This window comes from Atractosteus spatula, chromosome 14 (assembly GCF_055471065.1).
Source record: "Atractosteus spatula isolate fAtrSpa1 chromosome 14, fAtrSpa1.hap1, whole genome shotgun sequence".
NCBI classification, from domain to species: domain Eukaryota; kingdom Metazoa; phylum Chordata; class Actinopteri; order Semionotiformes; family Lepisosteidae; genus Atractosteus; species Atractosteus spatula.
The window spans coordinates 30,609,754-30,626,271 of NC_142719.1; the positions used below are offsets into that span (position 1 = coordinate 30,609,754).

General features: G+C 48.1%; 2 protein-coding genes across 5 annotated transcripts in view; both read left to right on the forward strand.

Annotated features, from left to right (window-relative positions):
- ablim3 (actin binding LIM protein family, member 3) overlaps positions 1 to 6,114 on the forward strand; it is a 122,708-nt gene extending 116,594 nt beyond the window's left edge. For 3 of the 4 annotated variants that reach the window (XM_088932496.1, XM_088932495.1, XM_088932497.1), the window contains 2 exons: positions 363 to 423; positions 1,041 to 1,227. In XM_088932496.1, coding sequence (XP_088788622.1) covers positions 363 to 423; positions 1,041 to 1,156 — 177 coding nt within the window. In that variant the 3' untranslated portion in view covers positions 1,157 to 1,227. Of the gene's footprint in view, positions 1 to 362; positions 424 to 1,040; positions 1,228 to 2,994; positions 3,076 to 3,405 lie in introns of those variants that run through there. The other variant, XM_088932498.1, reaches the window with a different exon arrangement.
- Positions 6,115 to 6,430: 316 nt separating this feature from the next.
- Positions 6,431 to 16,518, forward strand: part of afap1l1a (actin filament associated protein 1 like 1a) — a 39,778-nt gene continuing 29,690 nt past the window's right edge. The window contains exon 1 of the mRNA XM_088932782.1: positions 6,431 to 6,543. Within this exon, the coding sequence (XP_088788908.1) occupies positions 6,528 to 6,543 (16 nt within the window). The 5' untranslated portion in view covers positions 6,431 to 6,527. The remainder of the gene's footprint in view (positions 6,544 to 16,518) is intronic.

Below are 16,518 nucleotides of genomic sequence, written 5' to 3' on the forward strand. Positions count from 1 at the left end.
GACTTACCGGGATATCTCCGGCAGAGACTTCCTCTGGGACCCAGGAGGCCAGCGAGGGCAGCGCCCCGGTCAAGTGACACACAATGCGCCTCAACCTTCAGGGTTATTCCTCCAGAGACCCCTTTCTCTAGCAGCCGCTAAAAAATAGCACGGTAAAAAAAATAAAGCTGACTGACTGTGCTGCGGCTGTCTCGGTGTGAATGAAAAGGAAAGGAACAGGCTTCCTGCCGAGCAGCTACAGGACCTCTGTGTTTCTGTTCAGGCTGAAGTTAGCTGTGTGCCACACAGGCAGTGCAGGGCTTCTCGTCCTCTTGTGCTGGGAGATTTTCCGAAAGAAACATCTGCTGTCTCTTGTTTTTCAGCCCCAGAGCGCTGACTACTTCCAGTACGACAGCAGCAACGCAGTGAACTGGGGAATCAGAGGTAAAGGCTTGTTTTGGGGGATAAGGCAGATGAGAGAAGGGTTATCGGGCTGAATATCAGCGCGTCCCGTTTCCTGAAGATAAACTCTAAACGTCTGAAGGCATGGTATAAAACCCATCAAGGCAAGGCAGGCAGAATAAAAGGAGTCATTTTTCTACTTTTTATTCAGTCCTTGGTTTGTAAAATGAGCTCGTATCCATTCAGAGTGGGAAAATAAGGTGCAGCAAAAAGTGTGTAAAATAGTTACCCTGTTCCAACAGGTATCAAAGTCATTCAGCTATTTAATCTTCTTTTATACCAACATTGCTAAGTCATAACGGCAAGAGGAGAAATATCCCAGCTGCCACTCTCTGTCGTCCATGAATGCAAGCCCTCATCTCAGTATTCATCCTTATAAAGAGGCAGCCTGGCTTGTACATTTGGAACCGGATGTGAAGTTGAGCAAGGAAGAAGTTCCATCACAACATGTTTTCCTGTTGTTATCTTTTAACCTGCTGCGGTTTTATATAAATTATGGCCTTAGTCTGGCAAAGTAAAACACAGATTCGATCACCATTGCTGGGAGTTAAGCTTGAAGTAATCTTTTTTGTTTCTTTGTGCTTGTGTCTCCCCCACAGAATACAAGGTAAGACAGTGCGCTTGGAAGAGGAGCCAATCCACTTGCAAAAAGACAGACGTCTGCCACCTGCCGGCCTCTCGAGACACCGTTTTAAGACGTTTCAGCAGGGCTTGACCTACACTTTGCCCATTCTTATTCTTGTTTGTCATTGCTGTGTGAGCAGCAGTGGACTCATCTTTCACTCATTTCGTCCTTTGTGTCTTGAAGCACTTTTTTAACCATATTCACAGTAAAAATCACTTCAGAGCAGAGAGCTGTGACTGAGGTTGTACAATCATTTCTAACTAAATTAGCCAAATGTAAATTCAAGCCTGGGGACACCAAAGGTAAGGTCTGAGGATCTTGTGAGTAATGGTAGGAGCTCCACGGGCTGAAGAGTACTTTCTACATTAAGCCCTGGAGATCTATTGACTCAAGGGCTACGCAATGCGGTTGTGTGTGTTTGTCTGATTTTTTAACATTTGTTGCTTAGTAATGACTAACACACGGCCCAGGGTCAGTAGGATCTGACACAGTGTCCAGGGTCACTAAAAGGTGACTCCCTACACAGGGTCAGTAAGGGCTAATGCCCTGTCCAGGGTCAGTAAGAACTGACACACTGCCCAGGGTCTTTAAGAGTTGACTCGCTGCCCACAGTCAGTAAGAGCTGACTCCCTGCCTAGGGTCAGTAAGAGCTGATAGAGTGCTCAGCATGAGTAATGGCTGCTACTGTCTTGTTGTCAAGCTCTAGTGACTCTAGGAACTGCACAGGGAAGATGAGTAAATCCACACAGTCTGAGCAGTCAATCTTAGCGAGCGATCTACAGTGTGCCTGGCTGTAAGAGTCACTCTGATGACTATCCAGATAAAGATGGGACAGGAAGACGTGTCAATATCAACATTATCAGATTGTAAATGGAAAGAATGGTCAATTAAAGTTAATTTTTTAAGTAACACTTAGTTTTTTAGTGCCAGCTTCAGCATCAGTTTTAGCAAACAATCTGAAAATGTAATTCATTCTCACCTTCCTTTTAATTAATCCAAATATTATTATTTCTTAAATGAACCTGAATATTTTCCAGAAGTCTTCATTCATGGCTGCTTATGTAACATAGTAATAGCTCGTACAATGAAGTGTCGCAGGTAACTATGACTGTGTTGTACATGCAGTAAACAGTGTTTTCTGTAGAAGTCGGGGTCAAACCTTAACTTGTTGAAATTAAAAAAACAGCACAATGGGTAATACAATTAATCCTGTTCTTATATAGTGCCTTTCAGACATATGAGACATAAAACGGAGATTCTGCCTATGATCTTTAAAACCCAGGGCATTTCTCAAAAAGAGTAGGAATGTTACCCTGGCGTCCTGGCCAAATTTCACCCTGGCCTTTACCAATCATGGCCTCCTAATAATCCCCATCTATGAACTGGCTTCATCACTCTGTTCTCCTCCCCACTGATAGCTGGTGTGTGGTGAGGGTACTGGTGCACTATGGCTGCCGTCGCATTATCTAGGTGGGGCTGCACATTAGTGGTAGTGGAGGGAGTCCCTATTACCTGTAAAGTGCTTTGAGTGGAGCGGCCAGAAAAGTACTATATAAGTGTAAGGAATTATTATTATTTCAATCCAGAGCATTCTCAAGGCACTTCACTTTACATATGCATGTAACAAAAGTCTAGCAAACACAAAATACAATGAAAACATATATAACAGGGAAATCATAATAAATAGATAATTAAGTAACGGCCGTACAGAACACAGGTTCTAAGGCAAGATTTAAAAACTACAGAGAATGCATTTAAATATTTCATACAGAAGATGAACAGGTCTCACTGTTTACTAAACAGGATGTGATGAATAATAACCCCCTGCCTAGTAAGCAGTACATCTCTATACATTGTGTTAGTTAGAGTGCCCAGAGGCCCGTGTTCATCTGTCCTGTGATCAGTGACCCTCCTGCCTTCCCTTGCAGATTTATCCCTACGAAACTTTAATAGTGACCACTAGGGGGCGCAACCGGCTGCCAAAGGATGTGGACAGAGCTAGGTTAGAGGTGAGTCCGGGTGTTCGCAGGTCAAACAGCAAGTGCTGCTTGTGGGGGTGGGGTTGGGGTGAGAAAACAGTTCTGATTAGGCCAGTGCTCACCATAACTCAGGATCCACATGTGCCAGCGCTGATATTTCTGAAGGAAGAAGGCTTAAGCCCTTCTCTCTTACTGCACTCTGTTTGCACCATCCCACTGTTCAGCTTTAAGAACCCGATTATCTCGGTTAGACCCGGAGCGAGCTGTTTCTTGGAGGTTTGGCGGTTGGCGTCACAGAGCTGAAGTCCGTCTTCTTATGACTGCACATGGGCTAAACGTTGCTTTCTCCCTTGGCTTCAGCGACACTTGTCCCCTGAGGAGTTCTACCAGGTGTTCGGGATGAGCATCGTGGACTTTGACCGCCTGGCGCTGTGGAAGAGGAACGAGCTGAAGAAGCAGGCGAGACTGTTTTGATACCAGAGCGCGCCGACAGAGAGTGTCCTCGGGTTATTGGTGTCACGGCTGAAGAAAATGGAAGCGCTGCATCTGGAATCGAAGCCAAACAGAGTTGGGGCACAGCTCGCCTAAAAGGCCCCCTTTGCAATTATATTATATAAAACATATTTTGCTTTCCTTTTACTCCTCAAAGTGACTGTGATTTCTGCCTGCGTCATTTCCCATTAGCAGCTGTGTTGAACGCTCATTACAGTTTGAAACTGGTCAGGCTGGGCCTCATTAAATCCTAACTTTGCAACATCCGACACAAATGACAGAAATGTTGGCATTGTATCTGAAAGCTCTAGGAGAACAATGCCGAGTGAAAATCCTGCACATTTTCTGTACAACAAAACTTTAAAAACACTTAAGCTGAAATTGGAGGCGTTGCTCCAGCTCCCTTTAATTGCAATGAGGCTCAAAGTCGAAATAATTCCATGACTGTTTCAACAGCGTACTCTTAAAGAAAGCTGAAATAGACTTGTTACTGTTAAACTGTCTCTCTCTGGAGCTTGTAACTTCCATAGATTCAAAGCACGGAGTTCCGTTGTCGTGTGCAATCATGCGTTTCCCTAAAGACGTAAAACCAAAGTAAGATAAGGAGTTCTGTATGTGAGATGAAAAAAGTCGTGCACGCACAGATCAAGATGTGTCCACACTCTGTTTGGCAAATTGCATGGAGAGAAGTGCATTGCTTGCCTTCTCAGACTGCAGTGCGGAGCTTAAGCACTGAATGTTATTTCCTTTGCAGACAAACTGAAGTGAACTCTGTTATTTGTTTTTCTGAAGAATGTATTTGAAGTTTTAGAAAACTGTAGAGTGTGAACGACAGTACAGGTGAGATGGCGGAACACTGCTGCTTTGCGACCACCCATAGGTCACAGAGCTCTGAGAGGTACCATCCTCCACTGCAGGCGCAGGTGGTGCCACGTACTTACATGGCAAAATATCCACGCATCCCAGGCGCAGAATAACACCTGAAAGAGGGCTGGGTCGCTTTTCAGTAGAGCAGCAATCCCTGGGCTTCAGGGGAGGGGGTTAAATGAAAAAAAAAAGACTTTATTTAGGGGTCCAGGGTTTGGACAACATAGCATAAAAATAACCAAATTTTCATAGTTTCTCTTCGGGCTGTTTTACACTGACAGATGTTTCTTAAGTCAGCCAGCACGTTGCCAGCGCAAATCAGGCTGTATTGACTTGCGGTCCTCTGAACAGTTGGTGTGCACTGAGCAGGGCAGTGTGCGTTCATGATGGGCTTTCAGTGGGTGGCCCTCTCTGGTTGTGTAGAACCACAGTCCTGCGGGTATAAACCTTAGGTCACTCTGCAATCATCAGCTCGTAAGGACGCACTGGAGATTGGATCGCTGCGTTAAGTGCGTCGGTTCGTTAAGCCAGGAGAGCCCAACTGTGCTCCTTGAGAGCTGTAGGACGGTGATATTTTCATGGAAGACTGGATGGATAGATGGATGGATTAGTTTATGGGTAGATGCGTGGATGAATGAATGCATGAGTGGGTCGATGAATGTATGAGTGGATAGATGGGTGGATGAATGGGTCCATGAGTGGATGAATGGGTAGATAAATGAATGGATGAGTGGATAAATGATTGGATGATTGGGTAGATGAATGGATGATTGGGTAGATGGGTGAGTGTTGAGTGAAGTACTTGACTGCCTAAGTGGTCACAATGGAAGTGTTCTCAAGTGCAAGGAGGACTGGGTTCAGTGCCTTTGAACCTTCCAATCAATTAATAATGGGACTTGACCCTTAATTGTTTACTCCACCTAACTGCTCAAAACCATTTGGTTGATTACTGATTGCCGAAGCCAAGATTGGACTGGGACTCCCCTGGTTGCCTGCTCCTGGTTTAGGGTTACCCAGAAAACCTGTGGCTCCCCAGATCCAGAATCGGCCACCCCTGATGGATTTCCTTTTTCATTCTCTGTGCTTTGTTTCACTCCTATGCCGAATCAACACCTTGTGCCGATGAACACCTGGGGGCACGGTGTGATGGGTGCTTGGTTTATGCTGCACAATGTAAAGTCACTGCCCAAAGGCACACTGCAGTAACGAAGTGTCTAAGTAAGTCAGCACAAGCTGTAACACATAAAGCCTGTAGCTTACATAGCTTTAATGTGCTAGTCCATCAGTGGAACAGCCCTCCAGCCCTGAGTTAGACTCCACTGCTGTAGGAATATTCTGAACATTATTTTGCAAGTGAATGTTTATCGTACAGTACATTTACCACGTTAACTGACACATTTCTAGACAGTTCCACCTGCAATATTAACCTGCCTTTTTCTCATGACACGCACGGCCAGCAGTGTCTGTGGAAGACAGAGTGTCCTGGAGTGTTACCTAACCTAACCAAGTGTCCAATGACCAAGCTACTTACCAGAGTAGTGTCTCTGTACTAAAGAAGTTAGTTACTACAAAATGGTATTTTTAAATTGTACATTTTTTCTGTTTTCTTTTTGTAACTGTATACAACAACCTAACTGCTTTATTTAACTGTCAGTACTGTATCAACAAATGATGTATATCTTATATTTAAATAAAATGCTGTTTTCATGTGTAACAGCGTTTCAGAGGTGTTATTTTAAAAAGCAACGCCAAGCAAACGTTTCAATTATAACGCTTGCAAAGCCTTGTTTTTTTTTACCTATGTCTAATAGCAGCCAGTTCCGCAAAATATTCGAGCGGATTACCTCACTGAAACCACAGGCAAAGGGAAAATTAAGTTCTCCTGTCGTTTGTAACAGTGTAACAGTGTTGCTAACACTTTGCGGATGGGTAGGGAGTCGGGATAGGTTCGGCACTAGGACCCGGCGGAGAAAGACTGAGGAAGTAGGAACTACTGGAAGTTCATTGACTGTATCAAACGGCATCTGTCATTAAACGGGACGCGGGACCTGCTGCACTCTATCATGAACTCCGGACAAAACTTTGGTAGTCTCTCCAGTTAAGGGGAAAATACACCAGCCGACATGGAGAGTAGCAACTGTAAGTAACCAAAAACGCTGCGTGTGTTCTGCTTTTTTTTCCCCTCTAAATTTGTTGCTTAAAATTCTGTAGCAGCGTGCTTTTCTTGTTTGTTTGTTTTTTAATTATCCTTTACCAAAAAATCTCGGAAACGCTCCGTTGCTTATAACAGTGTTGACGCAGTTTTAAAAATTCCGCTCGGGAGCGACAGGTGATGAGACAGTCGTTGTCCAGGATTGTGTTAGAGACACAACCTCCCTCCCTTCCTGCGCCGGTCGCTACACGGCTTGGGGTACGTTTGACGACACCGTCTGCTGGATATGTTTTCGGCAGTACCGCTGTAGAAACGACGAATTCAGGCAGACCCGTCCGGGCCGGCTGTAGGCGAGTCCCAGGTGTGGGTCGCTGACGCAGGGACTTGGAATTGGGAAGCGCGACTCGGAGCAGCACCTGTGAGCGACGGACGGGCGAGTCCGCTCGCAGCGCGCTGCTGTCGCAGGTGACTGGACCTGCCCCGGGACTTGAACGTGTGTGTGGCAGCGCCGAGTGCGTGCGAGTTGTCTCATAGTAATCATAACGGTAACGAAGTTTCTGTAGTAAAACAAAAGGGTCTCTAAAGTCTGCACTCGGGTTAATGCCGGCTATTCCTTTGCTTGCGGTGAACTAGGGCTCGCTATTCTGTCAAATTTCCACCTTTATTTGAACTCCCATTGCGGCATGGACGCGGGCCGGCTGCTCTGGCGAGTTGAGCCGCGGAGGCGAGACGCCCCACGAAGCGTCAGAGTCGAGCGCTGAGCCGCTCAGGGCGAGATGATGCAAACTGCTGACCGGCCCCTGCAACGCGCTCCGGGCGCTAACAACGGGCCGGACCCTTGGCGCTGTCCCCACGGCCACTGCCAGCGCCTAAAACATCGCCCCGATGAAACCACAGCAGCCCGTTGCTGCCCCGTGTGAAACTTTGCGTCTTTTTGTGTTAACCTCGGTGCTCTCTCGGATTTGCAAGCAGATTTTCGTGCTCATTAAAACTGTGCGGAGGGCCTGGGCGAGGAGCGTCCCGCGGTTCAGAGAGATCAGTTTGCTTGCAGTGACACTTGACAGGGAGCTTTGTAGCCCTGTTTATAATAAGCGGAGCTTGACTTTATAAGGCAAGGATCTCTCCCTCGAGCGACGCGCCGTTCGGGGGCCTGTAGCTCTAAGATCCCCTCTCAATCTCATTGTTGTATCAATGCCTGGCTCCCTGTGATGGCTGTTTTATTTTAACTTTGGCAGGGATCGCCGCCGTGGGCGGGAGGTCCTGTATCAATTTTCCTGCCCTCACACGGATGCGCTGAATCTGAAGGCTTTTTCCTGAAACGGGGAGCCTGTAGCATCTGACGTGTTTAAAATGTAACAACCTGCCACAACACCCCCTCCCCCCCCCAACCACCCCCATGAAACCAGATCTCCCTGGCAATCCGTTAAAAAAAAAGAGAGAATAAATCTGTAATGGACAGTTAAAAGGGATTAAGACTGGACTGGGGAAGTAAGGGATATTCCCCTTTGTTTCTCATTGTTTGATATTTTATCTGCACTGATGGATTTCCTTGGCCAATCTCGAGAACGGGTGGCCTCCCGTTCTCCATTGTGTTGTGAACCGGAGACTCAACTAACAGACTTTCCTTCGGGGGTGTCTGCACCCCCTGGGCTGCGTTCAGACGGGTCTTGCCGGCTCCGGGGCTTCGCGGGTTCGCCCTGGAAACCCACGAGGCGAGCCGGCTCTTCTTTCCTCCTTCTTTTCTTCCGAGCGCCACCGAGAGAGTCAGCCTGGGTTTCTTTCCGCCTCTCAGCTTCTCTGGGAAGCGCGGGAGAAGACGGCCACGAGCTTCATCAGCCCCAGAGCAGGAGGTAGCAACCTGGAACAAACAGACAAACAAACAAGCCAGGGCCAGATGTGGGATGATCGAGAGAGAGACGGGAGGCAGACGCAGAGCTGCAGGACAGGTTTTCTGAAGACCTGCGCAGGGGTAGTTCCTCCCTCTAGCCTGGTGATTAATAGGACCTCACTGGAGACGGCTACGCTTTCCCCCAGTCCAATCTCCTCTGTGCCAGAGTTCCTGCTCCCTCTCCTCTCCAGAAGCGGGACCTCCTGGTGTGACTCAATGGTCTGTGGGAAGCAGAGCTCTGCGCTGATGCGGCCGGCCTGTCGGGCTGCCAGCGTGACTCCGCACTCGCAGGATGGGTGGGGACAGCTAGGAGGGCAGCGGAGTTTCCACAGCCGCGCGGGCCAGCAGGGTGGGGTGCGTGCTCTGAGTGTCGCAGACGATCCACTGACCCACAAACCACCCCCCCCCCCTCCTCCCCCCGGCTCCCTGGAGGCCTCAGACTGGAGCTGGGGACTCTGTAACCGCTTCCTCAGCTCCAGCAAGCACCATCTCCTTCCCCTTCCCTTTCCCCGTCCTCTGCCGGAGCAGCAGGTGAAGGCCCGGGCCTCGCAGGCCTGTTTCCGACCCCATCGCCCCTCTTGGCTTCATCCGCCATCCGCTGGAAGTCCTTCCTTCAGCCAGGTCTCCGCTGTTCCCCTCCGTGCAGCCCCGATTCGCCAGGAAAAAATAAGAATCAGAGATCTGTTTATTTTTAACCTCCCCCCTCTCTGCTTTTAGTAACCGGACGGCCGTGCTGTTTTTTTATATATTTTTTCCTTACACGCCGGTTCCTGTTTAGATGAAGTTAGCCGAGGGCGGAGACGGTCATCGTTCCAGGATCGCAGCTAGAGGTCCAAAGCTCAACAGCGAGCATGGGAGATCCGCGCAGGGGGTGACTGAGAGAGACCGACAGACTGGGGGATGATTGCTCTTCTCTTCGGCTGTCAGCAGTCTCAAAGTCGCACCAAACTGATACCTGGCCCAGCACTACGTTAGCAGAATCTCTCTCTGTGTGGAAGCAGAAAATCCTGCCCTGCTTGTCCCCTGATGCTCTGTTAGCGGCTCTGTGTTAGCTACAGTCAGGCAGCTCGGTGGGGCACCTTGTTTCGAAGTGTCATCCCCCGTCTCTAAAGCGTACAGTAGCTTGTTATTTTCCCAAGAGCAACTCCCTCCAGGGCCTTCCGGCTTTGAGCCCTGATTTCTGCAGGTGGCTCAGGGTCGATCCATCTGGTATTGAGTTTTTTGGCAGAAGTGTTTTTTTTTATTATTTGGTAAGCCCCATTCCGTGAAGCAGGTTGTCAGTGGAATGTTTCTGAGTGGGGAAATGACATCACCAGTAAGTAGCCTGTGCCCATTCCAGGACGATCCAGAGCTATTCCCTTCCTTTGTGTTTCAGGATAACCATATTTCCTTCCTCAACGCCCAGCGGCAGATAACCACCAGCAACCTGATGCTGGAAACAATTGCTTATTATGCTGTGCTTCCCAGAGTTTGTTTTTATTAATAATAACAGTTAGAAGAATAGAACATTCTTCTAGAACGCCTTTAAAGTTAATCGTCTCAAAGTGCTTTGCAATACACAAAACACACATTTCGTCATTTGCTTTTGTTTGATCACAAAACTGAATGCAAAGTGGGAGCAGGATAATCATTTATTAAAATAATCACACACACAAAATGATTTTCTGAAAAGTCAAGTTTTGCGACTTAAAAGTGAAGTTGTGTGGCTGAGTCCCAGGTTTATTTTGAGGTGGAGTTCCACAGCTTTGGGGTACAGCGACACAAGGCCCTGACACCCATAGAGTGGAGATGCACAGTGGGGTCACACAGAAAACCAGAGTCAGCTGATCAAAGGTCAAGTGGAGGGGAGTGAACAGACTGAATGTCAGTTAGACACTGGGGAAATCAGGCATGTGGAGCTTTGAATATAAGCAGAAGGGTCTCAAAATCAATTCAAAACCTGACAGGAAGCCAGTGCAGGGATTCCAGGATAGGAGTGATGCGATTACTTGCACATGACCTGTTCTCAACGCTAAGTTTTGACGACAATCCAGCTGATGTTTTAGAGAGTAAGCGGGGTGTTGCACTGCTCAGTCAATGAAAAAGTACTTTGGCTTTAAAGCATCTGATGTGGTCTTGTCTGTGACCTGGTCAGATGTTGAGTTCTGAACTTATTACAACTTATGTGTAGTTTTAGAAACCCATTCAAGCTGTGTATAGCAATAATCCATTCTTGAAAAAACACAGACCACACAGAATGCAGCCTTGCAGTATTTCTCTGTGCATAAGTCTGCAGGCTGCAAAGAAACAAGCACTGGTTAATTTAGGGCTGAAAGGCAGAAAAAAAGGGTTTTGTTTAATTTTTCATGTTGAGCCACTCCTGAGGGCTCAGCAGCTGAAATGTTGTTTTATTGTTATAATGTCTTGCACATGAGGCTCAAAAGCCAGTCCACAATACAAGGAGGTGACATCATTGGTTTTCTGTAACTGATGGTACAAGCCTAACGGTATGAATGTTTTGTATTTAAATTTGATAAGACTGTGTTATCCGAGATCTTGCATATCTAGTGCAGTACTGAGACGTCTGCCTCGGTATGAGATTTAGATCTGGACTGTGTGCACATGTTGGGTGGGTGAGTGTGAAGGGTGTGGGATTCATTGAAGAAGAAATCTCTACAGAGGCCAGTCATGGGGATGCAACACTCCATTATTCTGATGAACTGAAATATGTTTATTGTTCCCTTCTGATAATCTTCAGGATTCCTAAGCATATGGAAAAGCTTAACATGGAACAAGTGATCTTTTGTCTTTTAAAGCCCTATCATAATGCAGGAGTCAAGGCTTTATTTAATGCAAATCTGCGTCCGTGCCGTGTTGTGAAAAAGGTCTTGCTAGCTAGCTGCTGTGCAGGTCTTGTAGAATGCGCTGGTACCCAGCATGCCTTTGCCCTGTGAGATGAATAGAACTCCTGTCCATGTCCTGATCAAACATTCTAACAAATTCCATCATTTGCATGCTGAGGGTGGCCATATCTAGCATGTGCTGAACCCCGGACACGAGTGTGGGTTTGCACAAGTGATGCCAAACAATAGAGGTCAGACTTTTTTTTTTAAACAAAAAAGCTTGGTTTTGACAGTCTTGGATCTCACTGCTGTATTAGCTAATGGTTCGTGCTGAGAGGTGACGGGGAAGAGCTGCCTGTCAACAAGCTTTCCCAGCACTATCGGAGCCCCACAGAAGCAGCTACACAAACACACGGCCTGTTTGTTTAACAAGCCTGAGCGTGTCCGATAGGGATTCTCATGTGAAAGCCGCTCTGCCTCAGCTCGGCCGTGCCTGACTGTCACTGTGCTGTGCTTCTCTGCTGGAGGCATCCAGGATTGGTGAAGAACAGTACAGCTCAGAGGGAACAGGAGGCAGTTCTTTACTTAAAGAGTTGTTGGAGTGTGGAACAAGTGCTGTGTTAAGAAACAGCTGGATGAGATCTCGGGATCAATTAACTACTAACGACCAAACGGTCGAAAGGTTACTAATGACAGGAGGGCACTCTTCTGTTCTTATGTGCTGACTAAGGGCACATGGTGTGCTCCAGGCTTGACGTGAGTCTTGTGTTAATCCGAGGGATTAACAACGACATCCGGGAGCGGAACGGGTTGTTTTAGCATTCCGAGAGGCACCCCTTCCCCGGAGGACGCTATATTCCAGTCTGTCTCCGAGGGTTTCCACACGGACACAGCCTGCTGGTGCAGGACATGGTCGTATTGAGCGCCGGGTTAGAGCAGGAAAACTCCTTCCACCCTCTCTGTTTCACAGTAGTCCAGTCGACATCTAACCGATTTGAGCCTGATCAATGCAGCGATTGAAAGGGCTGGTTCCATCACTGCCCGCCGCGGAGGGGGCTGAGGAGTAAACTGGCTGACACAGAGGGTTTAATAAAAGCTGTATGTGTTGAAAAGCAGTCTGGTTATAGCACCATCACCTCACCGCATTTTATCGTTTATAGTTTGCGGAGGGAGAGAGAGAGGTAGGAAATCCTTCTGGGAGCTGGTATGTTTATTTTATCTCCACGAGCTTTTGTTTGTAAAAACAACAGTGCAAAATGAGGAGGCCGTGCGATATAGCGCCCACCTCCCCCTGGCTTTCGATGAGGTTTTCTCGGCTGCGGCAGTCTAAGTTAAGGCCGGACCTGCCTTGTCCTTCCCACACCCAGGTGGTGGCGCCACCCCGGCCCGATCGGGTCCCCCTCCTGGTTCCCAGGGACCTCCGGTGCCGGAGGTGCGGAGAAGAGGCTCTGCTCCAGCTCGTGCGCTGGGAACAGCCTGGAGGACCAGCGAGATGTTGGAGCGCTTTCAGACAACTCGCCAGCTGTGAGGTCCACAGCCCAGAGCTGTCCCAGATAAGCCGTACAAAGAACCTCTTATTTCTGCATTCAAAGACAGTGTTTGTGAATCCATAGCACAGAAAAAATCTCGGGAAAATGTTCTTAATTCGTCATAAGTCGTCTATGATTTTTTCCGAAATCAGGGGGTGATTTATTTTTGGATTACTGTAGCCTGTGACACCTTAGTTGCACACTCTCTCCACTTAGGTCAGGAAACTCTCGTTTTGTCAGCGAGATCTCTTCAAAAGGGGCTGAGCACAGTACGTGGAGTCTGCAAAAGATCATGGCGAAGTGTGAGAGCCCAACTGTGATTCACTGTGGCGCGTCAAGTCTTTAATTTAAAAAATGAATATGGTTTAAGAGCCATCTATAACAGTCTGGAGGGGCTGATTGTTGGAAACCGTGTGTTCAAGTTTAAAAGAGCAGCCTTGCTTCTATCTCAGAGGCACGGATCATGTAATTGAGGGCATTCGCCTGGTGTAATTGAACCAGGGAGCCAGGAATCCCAGCAGTCCCTGTTTATGTGGTGGGGAGGCCGAGCTCTAAAAATGCAGCACAGGAAACCGAGACAAAGCAGCTACTCTTCTGGGCCCAACAATAGCTGAGGGGGCTTTGCTCAGACTTGACTGTGGCCGGAGGGCCTTTTTTTTTTTCTTTTTCCCTAAAAAAGAAACTTGAAGAAAATCAAGAGTTTCAGCGACGCATAGCTGTCTAATGAAATCATCGAGCCGGCGGCGGGGTTTTTATTTTAGATAAGCCATATGAATAACGAGCGGAGGGCTGAAAAGTGCCTTTGTCTGGGCGTGTTGAGTTACCCCTTTGACAGAGTTTGCAGGGGAAATCAAAAGCACTGAGACGGAGGGGTGCAGAGCCGGTCATCGATCTGCACTTAAGCCCTAGCTGGACTGCAGGAGCCCACCGTCCTCCTGCGGACCCCCATTGCAGTCGAGAGGGCCCGCCGTCCTCCTGCGGACCCCCATCACAATTGAGAGGGCCTGCCGTCCTCCTGCGGACTCCCGTTGCAGTCGAGAGGGCCCGCCGTCCTCCTGCGGACCCCCATCGCAGTCGAGAGGGCCCGCCGTCCTCCTGCGGACCCCCATCGCAGTCGAGAGGACCCGCCGTCCTCCTGCGGACCCCCATCGCAGTCGAGAGGACCCGCCGTCCTCCTGCGGACCCCCATCGCAGTCGAGAGGACCCGCCGTCCCTGTGCTGGACTATATGTGGCATTTGTGCACTTCTTTGCACAAGAGGGTTGTGGGAGTGTGGAACGAGCACCCCAGACACTCCTGGCTTCTTTTCATGGGTTAAGCTGGATAAAGCTTGATAGAGATTCTTGGACAAATTCGCTAAATGGTCTGTCATCCTTTGTAATCTTTCTGATGTTCTATTCTGTCCACACATTTCTGCAATGATCTCCCATTTAAAAACAACTCAGATCCCAATATATACATTACCACATCTGGGCAAGCTTGCAGGTCAGCATCAGGATTTGCCCCAAACAGTTAGGCTGATGAATTCATAGTTGACTTTATGCACTTTATGCCGTCCTCAGGAATTATGGCCACTGCTGGTGCTGTTTGACCTGGATACTGGGTATTGATAGCAGGGCCGTTAATAAGTGGTAAATGTTTGAATAGTTGTAAGCAAGGTTCTTCTTTAAAAAAATCAAGGGGGGGCCTTACCCTTTGATGTTGAGCGGGGGTGGGGCAGCCGGTGCCTCGGTTGCTGTGAAACTGGAGGCGGCAGGACTTCAAAGCCACCCCGCCCCCAGTGGAAGTGGAGCTGGGCTTCAAAGCCAGTTAATGGACAAGCAGGTGAACTGCAGCACGGAGCTCATCAGTTTCTCCCGTGCTCCGCTCAGATCTCTGACCTGCGAGGACCAGCTTTAATTACCGGCTGCTGCTGCTGCTGCTGCTGCTGCTGCTGCACGGGGAAATGAGCCGCTCTCCCAGGCATGACCGTCCCTCTGTGTGATTACAGCAGGACCGGCCCAGGCAGCTCGTTAAAACCCTGTGTCACAAGGCTTGGGGAGATCTGTGAATTCAAACTGCGACTTCCATAGCTGCCTTAGTTATGTGGCTCCATAGTATCGAAACAAAAAAGGCCCGTGCTGTCCGCCATTGCAAACTCTGCTTTTCCTTCTTCCCACTTTGGAGCTATTGCAGGCACGCAGAGGGTTGGGGAGGTTTGGGAGAGCTGGAGATCCAGTTCCTCCCGGTGTGTCAGCCATCCTAAACCAAACAGCTCCTTCCTCTGCAGGGGAGGAGGACTTCCTTGCCTGTCCGTCTTCAGCAGCATGTCCCCTGTATTGTGCTTTTGTTCGTGCCTGGAACTTAAAACGTTTGTCTAGTTCTGTTTTGATGGGCTTCCCAGACTCGTCCCACTTGTTGGCTGAGCTGCACTGTACGATTTCAGATGCCAGACTATTTAGAAGAAACCGGCTGTATCTGAACACAGTGGTGGCCACTGTGCGGAGGAGTGGTCAGGGCTCCTGGACGTGCACCTGGAGGTTTGTGGGTTCAAAACCTGGGTGGGGAGCTGTTGCTGTATCCCTAAACTAAGGCCATTGCTTGGGTCGCCCCAGGAAAATTCCCAGCTGCGTAAATGGATACAAATGTTAGTCTGGGAAGAAGTGTTGGCCAGAGTAATTATTAATATAATCTTACCGGTCTTGTTTTTCTTGTTTCTTGTTTTGTCTGTGTGTGTGTGAGGCGATGGTATATGGTGCCATAAGGGTCTAGGCAAGAGTAAAAAATTAACTTATTTGAAAAAGATAAAAGAAAAAGGCATCGCATACACAGTCAAGAAAGATTCTGAGCTAGCTGACAGGCTATAGCACGAAAAGAAACAAGACCAGATTTGACTCAGAGGAACAGCCATTAATTTAAATCCAGAAACTGACCAGATTTTTTGCTGTGCAGGAGTTTTTTCCATATCCATTTTGCCTGTTAAAATGACTTAATTGTATAGCAGAAGTTTCCATTACGTGTTGTCTTTAAAGCCTTGCACTGCTAGCGGAAGGGATGGTTTAAAATGGTAAAAGGTTTTAAATGGTGACAACCATGATAAAACATGGTTATAGAATGAAGTAGTTCAGGTGGGGAGCTGCGTCAGCATGCGTAGGCTGCAAAGGAACAAGTAAAAGGTTTATTCCATGCTGAAAAGGGAGGAAAGAAAACAATGTTTTGGCTATGGAGCCTTTTTCGGGTGTAAGAAAGACAGGGCAGTCAGCAAAGATAATAAAGCACAGGAAAACAAAAGCCAGGAGAGAGGAGAAGGCGGGAGCAGGGGGGAGGCAGAGTGGCCACTCAGGTGGTGCGAGGTCGAGAGAGAGGTGAGGAGAGGTGTGAAATTAAACCTACAAATGAATAGAGAGGATTGGAAGAAAACAAGTCTGTCGTTGAGAGAAGGGGGAAGTGTGAGCCAAGTTTCAGGATCATTTTAGTTTCTGATGTCTTTCTGCGATAGGAGTCAAGAAACCCTTTTGAGAACGCAGACGGCGAGATCAGTGTGATCATGGCCATCAGAGGTGAAATGAGAATCTATGGGTTTGCAGAAATCTTTCACCTTCACACCCCTAACATGTTCTCTGAAGCGGTCTCCCAGCGCTTTCTCATTTCACCTCTGACGGCCATGACCACACTGATCTCTCCGTCTGCGTTCTCGAAGCCCAGATGCCCCCTGCTGCAGCTCTCCAGTGCTCCTCCCCACTCC